Raw genomic sequence first — 15,215 nt, 5'->3', positions numbered from 1 at the left:
ATTTTTCTGTATAACCAAAATGCCAATCTTCAAGGGCCTTTTTTTCCTAGCTGCATTAAAATTCATGTTTTTATAGTGTATAATTTCTGACATTTGTGATTCAATAATTAAGTACACTTACCTTATCGAGCAGGCCTTCTTCAGGCTACATTTGTTAATCATTTGAAAGTTTTGAATATTGTATATTGGAATGACATATTTCAACTTTAACCCCTTGAGAAGGGATGCAATTACAGTGCGGTTAGGTGTTGTGGGTTTTTCATGCTACTTTAGTTTCTTTTTACACTTGCAATTATACCCCGTCTGATTAGTTAACACACTGGAATTTAATTCAAATTTTAAATATGTCATTCCAATGTAGCATGTTTGATTTTTGAATGATCTAACGAATATAACCTGAGAAAGGCCTATTAAATAAGGTTGAAAAGGTTTTTGAGTAGACTTGTATCACTATTCCAGTTCATTTGCCTTCTTTATTGCTTATATTTCATTGTTATTTCATTACAGTTCTCAGAAGTCGCGATCCGAGTTTAAACGTAGTGTTACTAGAAGACCTGGCTGCCGTAATAGGAGTTATAATAGCGGGCAGTTGTATGGGATTAACTTCATACATGGGTAATCCTATATATGATGCCGCCGGTTCGTTATTAGTTGGCGGCCTTCTGGGAACAGTTGCTTCTTTCATAATATACACCAACATTGCTGCTTTAGTTGGAAGGTAATTATATTTAGAGATAATATAATTAGTAAAAAGTTAAATTTGATATATTATTATTTTAATATATAGGTCAATTCCAGCAGACACAATGTTGCAGATTAACAAAGAATTGGAAAATGATGTGATGATCAGGTAATTAAGTTTTATGACAAAAATTAATAGTTAAATTGTTATTTTCAAAATTTAAAGACTGCAATTAGACATTTTATTGATTCTAAACAACTTAATATCCAGTATAAACACAGCAAAAATTTGAGTTATCTTATTTTATATCTTTAGTGACACCTTATAAAGTCTTTGTACACTTTAAAACCAGCATAATTTGTTTAGAATAAGCAGTTTATTTTGATTTAAAAATCATACATTTATTTTTACAACACTCAAATAATGTTCATTTGATTGCTACTATTGAACATAATCATTATCTCCATCATTAATGACTTATATGTCAAAAGGATAGAATTCTGTAAAATGCAGTGGAAAGATATAATCTTACATAAAATTTAAATTACAAAAAGTTACATTTTGGAGCTTTTGTTAGGAATTAACTACGAAAAATTCATTCCAACACTGTTGAGCTTCCTTCAATCCTCTGCCAAACTTGAGAAACTCAAGAAAAATAACATACTATTGACAAACATTGTCTTGGAAATTTCTTGTGAATTTTACTTGTTTCATATCTCTTTAAAAATATTTAATGTGGCAAAACCTTGGTTGGTTTAGTTTACTATTATTAATTTCAAACAAATAAACTTAATTCAAAAGAATGTTTTATTTGTTAGGATAATGTAATTATTTTCAATCATTACCTTGACCAGTTGTTATCAAATCCATGAGAATCTGCTTAAGGAATGATTTTTTTAATAAAAGTTGGAAAAATTGCTTTGATATATTAAAAATAATTAAAATTTCTAAATCATATTTGTTTGGTTACAAAATTTTAACATATAAAATACTATTTTTAAAATTTCAAAAACATTTATTAGTGATTATTATAAAAAGTTTGAAGTGAATATAGAGAAAATTTAGAAATATTAGTTACTTTGCATCCAGTACTGTTCCCTAGTAGAACTATAACTTCACTCCAATTTAACAATACAAGACTTGCAATTACACTCATTGACAATAAAGTTATGCACCAAGAAGGAATCTATTAAAACTCTGTTAGTGCAAATGTAATGATGATAGTGATATTACAGCATTGTACCAAAAGGACAATTTCTTGTAGAACAGTACAATTTAAAGAAGCCTTTATACCTTGTAAGACCACCTCTTGCCTAAATGTATGGCAATATGGTCAGACATGGGTGCTGTTTGTTATTCTGCAAAAGATTTACATACACATGTTGCAACTGCTGCTCCAGGTCCCTCACACTTTTAGATGGCTGAAGCTGATGTCCCATTTGATGCCACAAACTCTTCACAAAATCTGGAGACTGGGCAAGTCAATGTGACAGCATGACGTAGACATTCCTGAGAAACTAGTTGTGCGCCACTAAGCATTATCTTGCTAGAAAATGGCTATTTGCAGCCTTCCAAGAAAAGAGACAAGGTTACAAGATTTCCTAAACATACCACTTTATTGTCAATGTCAACAGTGAGTGCATCACTATTAGGGAAGACTGACTTTCAATACAAGATGGCTCTCCAGTCCATCACACTAGCAGTGGAGCAGTGTGCTGCTCAACAATAAAGATGGGATTGAAGCACTTGCTGGTAATACTCCATACTCTAACACTGTGATTGTCCATTCCCAAACAGAACTGGGATTTCTTGCTAAAGACAATACAGTGCCAGTTTGTAGCAGTCCATGCCTCTGTCACCACTGCAGATGAAGTTGACAATGTTAGGGTGCTAATGGCAGGACGTAGTGATCAGATTTTATGCAAATTTGCCTCTGCTAATCACTTGTCAATTGCATGGAAAAAATAAGTTTTGTAGCAAAGCTTCCACTAGTTTCTGGATGATGGACAAAGATACCACTGAAGCATTTTGTGCTTGTGACACAATCAGATCATTATCTCTTCTGCTTACATGTGTATGTGCCCTCATGTACCTCTGCCTCTAATACCTCCTCACAGTCAGGTCAAAATGACCTGATAGCTAAATGGCCTGCTATCCTGCAGCATTTCTCAAACCTTATCAGCTGTATGGATGTCTTTGAGTCAAAGACCTTCAAAGAACAGGTACACTGAAAATTCTGAACACAGTGAATATCTATTAGCCATTTTATAGAATAGCAATGGATAGAATTTTAAGACTCTGGTGGCATTAACTGATGTACAAGGTATAACTGCCCTCACATATTTTTGTGTTCTCTTGTTCTCTAACTCAGTTAAAGAAAAAAATAACATAATTGTGAAAATGTTCATTTCTTTGTGAGAACATCATCTCTCCATCTTTGAGTTTATCCTTGTGAAAATTCGAACCCGGAGGAACCAAACGCTAGCAATAAAATGTTTTATTGTTTGGTTCCCATGGAGAAAACATGAATCATGAGGAACAACACTCAAAATAACACTGGTTGGTGAAAAAGCAAAAACGTGACCCGAGACGATAAAAGGGCGACGAGAGCGGGAAAAGGGGTCCGTTACGTAGTGTCCATTTGACAGTGTGTGCGCGTCCCGACGGCGAACGAAAGGATACCCGAGGATATCTTAAACCTGTCCAAGACCGATTTGGACCACGAGGTATGACTCCCCAAATCCGTGTAAACTCTCCCTCCGCGTACGCTAACTCTAGGCGACGGTAGCTCACCCTATTGTACCTTTAGCTTTAGTCTTAATAAATTGTTGTTGTTTTTATACGTTGTTCATGTCCTTTATTTGAGTATCGTTGCCGGCCGCTCTATCTCGTCGGACCCCATCGCTTCCTCCACTCACGAAGAACGCGTAATGCATAACCCATCCGAACCGCCATCTTGACATGGGCAGGTCTCACCGACCTGTTAGCCGACACAAAGGGAGGTGCGACTTCGTCCACCTCCAGGCGCACCCACAATCTTATGGAATTAAACTAAGGAAGTTAAACTATGAGAAAGGACAAAATTATAAACAAGCAATCTCGACATTCCACCCGATACTTAAATATCTTAATGTTTCTTCTTTTGTTTGTCCAATTAGTTGCAGCTGTACTGATTCCCAAACAGAAAAATATCTCCTCCCCTAATTATGGACTATCACCCCAGGGAAGTTACAATTAAGTACTTGAGGGAATGATAAATCCAGCATTGGTGACAAGAGAGGCTTCTACCTCCTCCAACCTGAACAGAAACCAATGGGAAGCAGGAAAGGAGGTGATCTGGACCAATTGAAATTATTGGCTCCAAGTCAAAATTGTATAAAGGGACAGATTCCAAGACAAGTCTTTCGTCTTCTCCTCACCAAAGGGTGAAAGAACATTCTTGTGTTGTCTTAGCGAAGATCAAACATCATCTTGCATTAGTTTGTTAACCCAAAAAATCAACTCTCCTTCCATCAGCCCAACCTCTTGTACAAAGGATCAACTATCTTGTTTTTCAATTAGACCTCTACATCAAAGGAGGAGGAAAAACCAACAAGCATCTAGGGAATCATCTGACTACAGAAGTACAATCAACCATAGAAATGTTCCTCTATCATATATCATAGTCTCTAGAATATCTTAGAATGTCCAGTTTAGATAATCATATTTATTTAAAGTTAAAATTCCTTAATTATCTTTGTACTTTGATGTATTTTAATTCTTTTTTCAATCTAAATTTGGTTAGTCCTAGTTATAAGTTAGATTAGGGACTCAGCTTGGTTTCCAGTTAGGATATGATAGGTTAGGGTTTGTTAGCTTTAGTCATCTGGTTAGGTTCGTCCTAGGGTATGGTAGGTTAGTTAGTAAGTTAATATAAAAAAAAAAAAGGAGGAAGAAAAAAATTTGGGGCCTTGCCTATTTATCTCTGTTGGTCCGTTCGTCTCATCTAGTTTGTCATTGTGTTCATTTCCTTTTTGCACTGTCTGTCTAGCTGTTTAGTAGTATTTAAGATAAGTGATCACATTCAGTTTTATTAGTATTAAGTAGATATAAGTCTTCCTACTAACAGCCACTTGGCACTAACTTCTACACTTAGCTATTCGTGGGGACACTCAATTATTGGTGCTTGCTACACTCAGGTTTTCTTTTAGACCCTTTAGGGATTACAGCCTTGCAGCATAAAAACTGCACACCAACATCAAACTGTACAGAGGTACTGTAACCATACCTTTGGGATCCTACCTTTCTCTACTGTCTATCTCCTCTCCCTCCTTCTTCCCCTCCCCTTTTCTGCTAGCTAAACACTTTGTGTACGGCCGATGTCTTTCTTGTATGTATGTATGTATGTACATTGATGTACAGCTCTGTGTCTGCCACTGCTACCCCCTTGCGGCTCCATCCTCTTGCATCCCGAGAGTGGCAGTAACCCTATTTTTGAATTCACTGTAGGGGTGTTTCACCAACAAAGCGTCAGGTATCTGCTCACACATGCAATTGGACCACAACTGTAATCATTCAGTTACCTGTCTGAAACAATTATACACCCAGATAAAATTGTCTGTATGTAACTTTATTGTCAATGAATTTATTTACTTATGAAATTGGAGATTTTCTTCATTCTTAGAAAATTAAGAACTGAATTTATATATTATGTTTTTCCTTTTATTAATTTTAAAAGGGCTTTACATGATGTAAAGGCAACAGATATGGGAAATAATTTTGTCCGTTATAAAGCAGAAGTAGATTTTGACGGACGTGAACTTAGTAGATCATATCTGGACTCTCAAGATTTGGAGATGTTACTAAATGTAAGTATTTAATTTGATATTAGATAAAATTCTAAAATCATAATAATGTCTATTCAGAATTTCTTATGTTAGTAATGAACTTAGGTAATAAATTTTATCAATTTTAAAACACTAATTTTTGTTTGAATTTAAACTGATTTTGTAATTGTTTATCAGCAATTATTGTAATAATAACTTCTGATAAAAATTAATTTTTAATAGTAATTATTAGGTTTCTAATGTGCTATAAAAATATTTAGTTAAATCTTTCTTGGACGAGTAAACTACTCTATACAGAAATTAATAAAAATTACTCTGAAAGAGTCCCAAAAACTTGACTCTTGATAATATGACATTCCATAAAACTTGTATCATTGTCCAAATATGGACAATGTGACAAGTTCTAGAGTAAAAATTAATTACACAACACTAGGATCAAATAAATTATGGTTCTTCACTGGTGACACTTGATAATAGCATCAATAGCATTAACAAAGAAGATAACCATTTTAACCATGTAGGACTGATTGTAAGAACAATTCCAAGGTCCCATTGCAAACATTACTAACTCAAAAGTAGCTAACAAATAACGAATATTTTTGTAATTAAAATTTGCCTGCAAATAGAAATATTAACCACATGCCAATAGTGACTATATTTGCAAATTCATGTGTGTAACATCTTTACAAAAATTTTGCTATTTAGACTAGAACCATTAGTATGCCATAAAGCTCGTGACCTTTTCGGTCCACATTAAGTCAAGTTTGTGGGACTCTACTGTAGTAGCTGCTCTGGACCTACTCTACTCCATTTTGAAATACTAGTAGTTTATCCTAACAAAAAGATATCCAAATTTTGACATCCTGGATTTTGCTGAAATTTTAATACACCTCTTCTACCAATGCACAGTAATAACAGTAATTCTTAGAAAATATTTCACCAAAATACTATGCAAATGATTTTGTAATTATTAAAATCATTTGCATAGTATTTTGGGTGAAATATTTTCTAATTCACTAAATTTCACACCAGAAAAACTCGTAAAAAAATGCAGGATGAACTCATATTAAACTTTTTAATGTTGTATTGTTCTACTCACTAGTTCAGGCCCAGGCCCATTTATAAAATTTAATGTATAATAATGATTTATCCTAAACTTCTGATCAATGGCACAAGTTATGGTATTATGCACATGAAAGGGATATATTATAACATTAAAATTTCAGCAAAATCCAGGGTATCAAAGCTTGGATGTCTCCTTGTAAGGATAAAGGTATCCACAATATTGCCATCTACAAGTCAATATGCCTGATCCTCATTTGAGATATTAATTTTTCTCACACTATTGATCAGTCTGGATAATTTTAATCCAAAAATCTATTTATTATGTTGATAACCATAATTTGTTGGATAATCTAAACTAGCATATAATTTATTAACATGTAAATTATAAATCTAAATATTTTGTTATTAAGATACGTTTTTATTTTACACTACAATTCAGCTCCATATTTGCAGGATTGTTATGCAAAAATGCCATTATTGTGGAAAGGGGAAGTACATGTTTTTTAATTCTCTAAACCTACATCTTTTCAAAAATTTTTTACCAAGAAATTTCTGCCTATCTTTTAATATACAGGGGGATTGTAAATTTTACAAACTCTGAATTTAAGAAACAATATCATGTTGCAGATGACACAAATAACATGTACCATCACATGGATATTTAATGTTTTCCTCTACACAATGAATAAGGTTTGCTTTCAAGAAGTTTAAGTTGCGGGTTGTTAACATAAATACATGCCTTTAGAGGTTAAAGATGCATTTGAAAAAGTTTCATTGGGATAGCTGCTGTAGCACGTGGAAGTCATTATATATACTAAAAACAGAATTTTTGCATGTTTTGGAAACTTACCTGAAAGATTACCTGTATCTTGCTGAGCAATCATGTCAGTGACAAAATATCAAAAAAAAAAAAAAAAAAAAGTATATAATGTTTTTATTGTTGCAGATCTGCAAGTAAAAGGTGGCATTCACAGATGCCACTGCTTGGAGCAGTTTTTGTTGAATCAACATCATCATGTGATAGAGCCAGAAGGCAAATATTCTGAACATTCACACTTGTCAGTACAGAATGAAGTGTTGACAACCTCTGCCACTATGCCACAGTTGTGTGTTTTGTTTCATTAGGATATGTAGGGCAATACGTCATGATGATGTTCAAATTGATGGATACTTCTCTGTTTCTATGCTATGCAACATGCTAAAATAACATGAAATGTGGTCTAATGATTGAACATTTCATTTCTCTTTATTAAAATATTAGTGCTTTATTTTTGTTCATCTTTCTATGAATAGGTGAATTCTAGCTATGCTATTTGCAATCTATGCAAATATGGAGCATCTTATTGTAATAACATTGTCATGGTTTAATATGATGATTAACTTTCTGTATTCTATTTTAACAAATAAAAGGAAATGCAAAAAGTAAAGACTATTGAAGAAGTCGAAGCATTTATGTTAAGACATGGAGAAAATATTGTCGACATGTTGGGTGGTGAAGTGGACAGGATTGAAAAGGGGTTAAAGGTAATATAATTTAGGTATTGTTAATGCAAAAAACATAATTATTAAATTTTCTTGCTTATTTTTCAGAAAAGGCATCCAGAAGTTCGCCACGTCGACCTGGAAGTTTTATAAAAATCAATTCAAGTGTTTGTGAATTAAGAATGTTAATTTATTTCATGGAATTGTACATGTTATGTGATACTGTATGTGATTATTAATGTTTCATAATCCATAATCTCACACCATCATTTGAACAACAACCTGAAAATAAAAAAAACAATTGACTTATTCATAGCAAGTAATAAAATGAATGTGTAAAGTTTTATATATAATAGTATAAATAACAACATGTATGTTTGAAGCCTGTATATAGCAACAGTTGTTAAAAATGTACACAATTTACCCTAATTAAAGATTTACAACTAATAATAATAGTCATTGTTACTTTTTTAACTCGAGTTATTGGAAAGATTTGTTGAAAAATGTTTACGTCGTCAATCTACTATTCTTGGACTGACTGCAGGATAAGAAAAAACTAAGTATAATATATCTATCTACATAGCAAAGACTTTTCTCTTGATTCAATAAAACAACTGCAGATCTCAGCAAGTCATGTAAGCAATAAGCTTTATGAAAAACTTGAACTAACTACCAACATTTGTTATTGGACTGCAAAATTATTTTTATGAATCTTTCATTACAACTTGGATTACTTGGAATTATTTTTCTGCCTCACAAGAAATATAAGCTTGCTTAATTAATTAATTCTGATTCTGATTCTGCTCAGAATATAAAAACATTGAAGATTTTTAGATGAATAGCAATGCAGCAATTTTTGTAGAAATACATCATCTACATTTCAATTCAATCCTTTCCTCTATTTGAAAGTGATGATAATGAAGGATCAAAATAAGTATTGATAAGAAAACATTTTTATGACTTAATTCCTTGAATTTTTCTTAAAAGATTAAACTGCCAATAACCTAAAAATCTCTGTGACAAGTTCTCCACTAAAAAAATAGCATTGATCAATTAAAAGTTTTGTTCAAATGTTATTTCATTTTCCAGGTAGGTTTGTAAGCAGAATTACTTGATTCAAAGTAAATTTATGAACATATCCTTAAAAAGTCACGTTGTTATAATTAGTGATAATGTTTGTAAATAACGTTTTTTAAATAAATGTTTATATTTTTTACACATGCAAAGAAACTGAAGTGAATAATAATAATAAAATTACCTTATGTGCTGCTTCTAATGTATCGATGAAGTTTTTCAACTCTTCTTTTGACATTTCAACACACAACTGTTTTTTTTCGTCGTCACTGACCAACGTTAAATCCAATTCTAGACATGGTTCTCTTATATTATACAAACTATCACTTGATAATATCAACTGAAAAAAAAAACAAATGTTTATGTGAGATAATTTAGAAAAAATATTTATTTTTAGACTGGTTATCAATTTATACCATAAGGTTATAGAATATAGAAAAGCTTAAAATTCAATTTTGAGGAAATACTAAATAATTAAATTCACTGTAATCTTAGTGAATATTATGATGAATTTCAAAATTCAGAATTAATTGTATGTACAAGATTACGAGTATATATATTTTCTTATAAACAATAAAACCAAATTTTTATACTATTATTGCTTTATTAATGTGGATTCATATCTTCAAACAATGCAATATTGCTTATTAATGGACTTTTTTGATTAGAAACAATCAATATCACTATAATGCAGGCAGTCTCTAACGTTCAGTTGCAATTGTAATGTATTCCTAAACATATAATTCTGTTACTCAACCTTTGTATCTATGTTATAAAAGTTCTAAGAAGAAAAACTATAAAAGTTGCTGTTAAGGTAGAAAGTTTTTTGCAGAATATGTTACAATACAAAGTATTAAAACCAATTTGCTGTCGCCAAAATTGGTAGAAAACAAACTAGCATCAGGCAATAGCTAGAAATTTTTATTTGTTGGCAAAAAATGCGTAAAAATCCAAATTTGGCATACAAAATATGTAAAGTGCCATTCTTTGACTTTTGGACAAGCTTGTTCTTTATCGTATATGCATTACAAACATTATTTGTAATGTATAGTGCAATTTATTTTTATTTTAATTATTGAAAGCATTTTAAAATTTCCAATTAATGTAATATAATGTTAATACAATTACTAAATTTGAATGACCTGACTTCAAATAAACAAAAATTTACTGTTGTTGAATTAAAAATAGATACAGTATTAAAGCTTTATTTCAAAAATTAATAGTTATGAGAAATTATTTTTTTCACAGAATAATATATAATTACCTTTAATTTCCAATCAAAATCTTTTAAATAATTATCGCAAATAGAATTAGTTTTCTCTACAAGGGCCTTCTCTATATCATTTTGACAAATATTCAAACAGTTGAGAACTTTTTCTCTGTATTCTGGTAACAGATGAGATAAAGTTTGCTGAATCTAATAAAAAAATTACATCTGTCAATAAATAATTGTAAAATAATTTTTTAATATTTAATTATTAATAAAAAATAATTAATGTATTTTAATTTTACATTAACACATTATAACAAACTTATTAAGTTATTAATTCAAAGTAATTTGTTTCAAAATTTTAATATATCTGGAATAATTATGAATCGTGTCGTGTGACAAGTGTCTTCTCTGTCTTTCACATTAGATGTACAGTACTTACTTGATTTTGGCATTTTTGATATTCAAAATTTAAATGATAATATTCAAATGTTATATATTCTTTCTTCACTTGAGGATGACATTTTGAAATGTCAAAAGTACTTGTGTGTATTTAATTCAAGTAAATAAATCTAATGACGAAAGACAGTACAGTTTCTTCCTTACATTAAATGCAAGATTAGTTTGTTTCCAACATTTAATGAAAATAAATGAATATTTCAAAAAATAATTAGGCCTACATAAAATATAACTTACTTTTTCTTTATTTTCAATATATTTTGCAGAACTGCTAAAAAACTTCTTCAGAGAATTATTCACATCCCACCATTCGGTCAAAGACCAAATCTCGGAATAGTCGCAAAAAAGTGGTGGTCTCTGCCCGCATAAATCTTCAACAACACAATAAAGGAACTGAAACATATTAAATAAAAATATGCATTATTAGTTTAGAAGAAATTGAATTAGTTAAATAAATTTTATAAATAATTTTAAAATATTTATATTTTTAATATATAACTTTTAGATTATCTTTAGATATTTGTGCATAAGTTGGCATCTGATTGTATTGATATGCAGATTAAACATGCTGAAATTATTGATTTTGTGATTTAATTTATTCCAATTAAGAATTTACAGTGGAACCTCACTTAACGAGCACCTCGCACGACGAGTATTTCGCATAACGAGCAAAACAAATTGTAAAAATTTGCCTCGTGTAACGAGTGATGAGGAGAGGGGAAGTCCCAAATTGTGCACATGTGGCATGCTCCATCAGTCTGTGTTTAGCACTCATTCCGCTAGCATCTTAGCGTCGCTTGCGATCACATATTTTTCCAAACGTGTTCACACATATTACTTATAAACATCAACAACCATAGCCCATTATATAATAAACACGCCAAACGATATGCCAAATTCTTGGGTGGTTAAATTTAATGACCGATTCCAAATTAAATTTTAGAAATGTCTGAATTAAAAATTAACTATTTATAATTATTAAATTTAATACAAGATGGAAACATAAGTGCCTACTTCTAGTCAAATTAATTCATTTCTAATATTTAATTATAGCCTTTACATAACCTAAGAATTTGGCATATCGTTTGGAGTGTTTATCAAACATATTAGCTGTGATTTTTTTTTTGTTTCTGCAAATCGAATTCTCATTCCAGGATGGTTCCTTCTGCGCTAGAAGAAAAGATGACGATGATTCATGCTCCTTAACAGTGTATATTGTACAATTTTTTTTGAATAAACGTTATACATAAAACATTTGAGCATTTTTTCGGCGTGGAATGCATTATTGTATTTTACATTAATTTCTATGGGAAAAATTGTTTCGCTTAACGAGTGTTTCGCATTACGAGTAAGACTCTGGAACGAATTATGCTTGTTAAGCCAGGTTCCGCTGTATTATATTTTGTTTTGTATACAGAAAATGTTTTATAAAACATTGCTGATCATTTATGACAAAGCCTTAGTTTATCAGAGAAAACATCCTTTCCCAGCATAATGTTTAATAAAATTTGTAAAATTTAAAATATCCAATGAGGCCAGAAAATTAAAATTTTAAAAATTTATAAAAATACGAGGAAAACACCCATTTATTGTGTGGATCACCTCTGAAGTCTGAACAGAATGAGGGTTTTTTCCCTCATATTTGTAAAATTTTTTAAATCAATAATGTTATTTGCCTAGGTTGATTTAGAATGGTCTTCAGTACCATTCCATTCCAAATCTTTTCTGCTAGATTTCTCTAAATTAACTAAATCATTAAGTTCTAATTATTAAATTTAGTGATAAATGATAACATTTCTAATGCCAAATTGTGTTAATTAATTATTGTGTAAAAATAGCCCTATAATTTTGGTAATTTTTTAAATTATTTCTAATTACATACTATTTTATAAACTTAAAATATGTGTACACTTAAAATATATATATATATATATATATAAAGGGTGTTGACAAAGGTAATTTTTAATTGAAAAATAAACCATGGAAATTAAATCCACATCAATCATTTCTTAATTTATTGTTTTCCCATACCTGTTGGTTAGAACTTTTAGTCATGAAGAACATTAATCTCAGACATTGTTTTTATGAGCAACATCACGCATACAAAATGTAGTAGTAATAGCAGATCATGTTTTTGGAACGTGGTATATCAAGTAGCTGTTTGGTCTCTGTATAGTCACCTGTGCAACCTTGCATGTATCCTACCTGTCAGACAACAAGATGGAGAAGAAGAGTTTGTAACAAATAAAGCAGAGTCCAAACTATTGCAAAGTGTTGCCAAAGCACTTTGCACATTCGTTTCCACTAGAGCATTTTTATATTTTCATGACATCACCGGAAAAAAGACCAAGCAAATATTGTAAATATTGAAGGCTATTGGTCAGTTTTAAAAGAAGTGCTATTAAGTAAATCAGGACTAATCATTCTTTTACAAAAGTAATAGTGAAGACTGACTTAACAGTGAAAAAAATATTATTAGTATAAGTTTTTTTGATTTAGTAAATACATATAGGCAAATGTAACTGTTTTATCCATTTTATGCATGGCCCTGCATCTATTGTTTTCCCAAGTCCACAGTTTCTTCAAGTCTCCCAACAAAAATGATGAATTGAGGTTTCACTGCATAATGTAGTGTACTAGAGTGCCACGAAACATAATACTGAATACTGCCATAATCAACATTTCCTTAATCAACATTTCCTCTAAGCTGCATGGCCACGCATTGCTCAAATTGTTGCCAGACACAAGAATTTATGTGCCGCACAGGTGAGCATGCACAGGGATTTGAACTGTTGTTTACAGATTTCTCGCTCTGTCTGCAACATGATTATTGATACATATATTTCAATTAAATACATTAAATCATTGACAAAAGATAATATTTTGTATGTTTTAAAATGAATTTTAATCTTTACTTTATAATTAATTATTTTAGCTTTTAAGGAAAAGTAAGATTCTCTATGTATCTGCTCCGCAAAAGTTTTTTTGCTCAGAGAAGTACATACATGTTCCGTTCGGCTACAAAAATAATTAGAAGGAACGTTGGCCATAACACTTATATTACTAAAAATATGAAATGTTCAGTAACTCTACATTGATAAAGTAAGGATGCTGCAAAAAATACTGGTTTAATGTCCTAATAAAAACAGTATTTTATTCATTTTCCACTTTGAAAATGGTAAGGGTAAATTCCAAATGATAAGTTTCTCATCCCCAGAATTGTAGACCCGCTTGTACTAGGAAAAAAAAGTCAAAGGAACCATACCTGTACATGTGACCATATTTGCCTCCAAATATCAGTTTTTACTATTTATCAGTACTGCTGCCTATTCTCCATACTCCACATCGCTATCACTTTGCATGTAGTCGTGCACTTCGGCGCTGGCTTTCGCTCACACCTCAGCACCCACTCGGAAATGATCCTCACACCCTCCCAAAAATATATATAACATCAAGTACTCCACAGTCTAATGGGCCACTCGCATCTGGCATAGTCATATACGCTAAATAGTTAAATGCGACAGTCTTAGCGGAGTGCGCAACACCACTCCTGATGGCACGCGGCCAATTTCGGGGAGCCATATCTGAAGAAGGGTCGCACGTAGAGGTACGGTATCTTTGACTTTTTCACTCCTATGGGTACGCTCTACAGTTCTGGTAAGATACTAACCGTCTCGGTTGGGATCTTTCAGAAGTATAATTGTACAGAGAAAAGCAATATATTTTATCCTGTCATTTGTAATTAGTGAAATAAGTATAAAGATTTTCATAATTTATTAAATAATAGTAAGTGTTCAGTTTATATACAGTATATTGTTTGTAAACAATCATAGTAGTGTCAAAGACAAGGGATTCAACAGCGATTAAAATCACCTGAGCATATTATCAAGCATTTAAATAAATAATAATTTTCTTGCACAGAAAAACCGTGCATTTTACCTTTTCGAGTTTATCTTCGGGACATTTATTTAAAAGTTTTAACTCCGCCTCCATTCTCTCCCCTAAACGAAGCTGTTCCTAATGGCACTTCGAGTAAGTGTTGCCAGATTTTGTACCCCTGTCCTCAAAAAAATAAAAATAAAAATAAAAAAGAATCGTTGTGTAGCCTTTTGGTTAATTTAATATACTTTAAGTTATTTGTGTCATTTTTAAACGTTTTCATTATAAAATTGAACATATGATGTGAATAACCAAATGAATGGATCTCTATATAGTGCAAAATTCTTATCTATGAGTATTGTCATTAATCAAATATGTCATTAATGAATTCATATTTTATTCATTGCTATTATGAATAAAATATGAATTGTTTATATTTTTAAAGGAGCAACATATATGCACGTTCTAAATATAACACGTTGAATTATATAATTATAAAATATATTACAATGAATTATAATAATACGATAATATTTAA

The 15,215-nt window shown here is 31.2% G+C and overlaps 2 protein-coding genes across 2 annotated transcripts in view; one reads left to right on the top strand and one right to left on the bottom strand.

The window, feature by feature from the left end:
- ZnT49B (Zinc transporter 49B) overlaps positions 1-8,508 on the top strand; it is a 197,083-nt gene extending 188,575 nt beyond the window's left edge. Inside the window, exons 14-18 of the mRNA XM_067281825.1 lie at positions 508-718; positions 788-850; positions 5,400-5,529; positions 7,984-8,097; positions 8,164-8,508. Of these exons, the coding sequence (XP_067137926.1) occupies positions 508-718; positions 788-850; positions 5,400-5,529; positions 7,984-8,097; positions 8,164-8,208 (563 nt within the window). The 3' untranslated portion in view covers positions 8,209-8,508. The remainder of the gene's footprint in view (positions 1-507; positions 719-787; positions 851-5,399; positions 5,530-7,983; positions 8,098-8,163) is intronic.
- LOC136984723 (COMM domain-containing protein 8-like) lies at positions 8,224-14,842 on the bottom strand. The gene is made up of 5 exons (XM_067281826.1): positions 14,738-14,842; positions 11,036-11,191; positions 10,394-10,546; positions 9,314-9,469; positions 8,224-8,337 (listed from the first exon to the last, which is right to left on the bottom strand). Exons 1-5 carry the CDS (start codon positions 14,789-14,791, stop codon positions 8,314-8,316), a joined length of 543 nt encoding a protein of 180 aa, XP_067137927.1. The 5' UTR covers positions 14,792-14,842; the 3' UTR covers positions 8,224-8,313.
- Between the last annotated feature and the right edge of the window lie 373 nt (positions 14,843-15,215).

This window comes from Centruroides vittatus, unplaced genomic scaffold, assembly GCF_030686945.1.
Source record: "Centruroides vittatus isolate TY-2023 unplaced genomic scaffold, ASM3068694v2 contig_926, whole genome shotgun sequence".
In the NCBI taxonomy this organism is placed as follows: Eukaryota; Metazoa; Arthropoda; class Arachnida; order Scorpiones; family Buthidae; genus Centruroides; species Centruroides vittatus.
The sequence above is the reverse complement of the archived record's forward strand: the minus strand, read 5'-3'. Positions and strand labels throughout refer to the sequence as shown.

Coding starts and splice junctions, on each gene's coding strand:
- LOC136984723 (XM_067281826.1), bottom strand. CDS start 14,791: ATGGAGGCGGAGTTAAAACTTTTAAATAAATGTCCCGAAGATAAACTC. Junction 11,192..14,737: donor CCGAAGATAAACTCGAAAAG/GTAAAATGCACG, acceptor AATATGTTTCAG/TTCCTTTATTGTGTTGTTGA. Junction 8,338..9,313: donor CATTAGAAGCAGCACATAAG/GTAATTTTATTA, acceptor TTTTATTTTCAG/GTTGTTGTTCAAATGATGGT.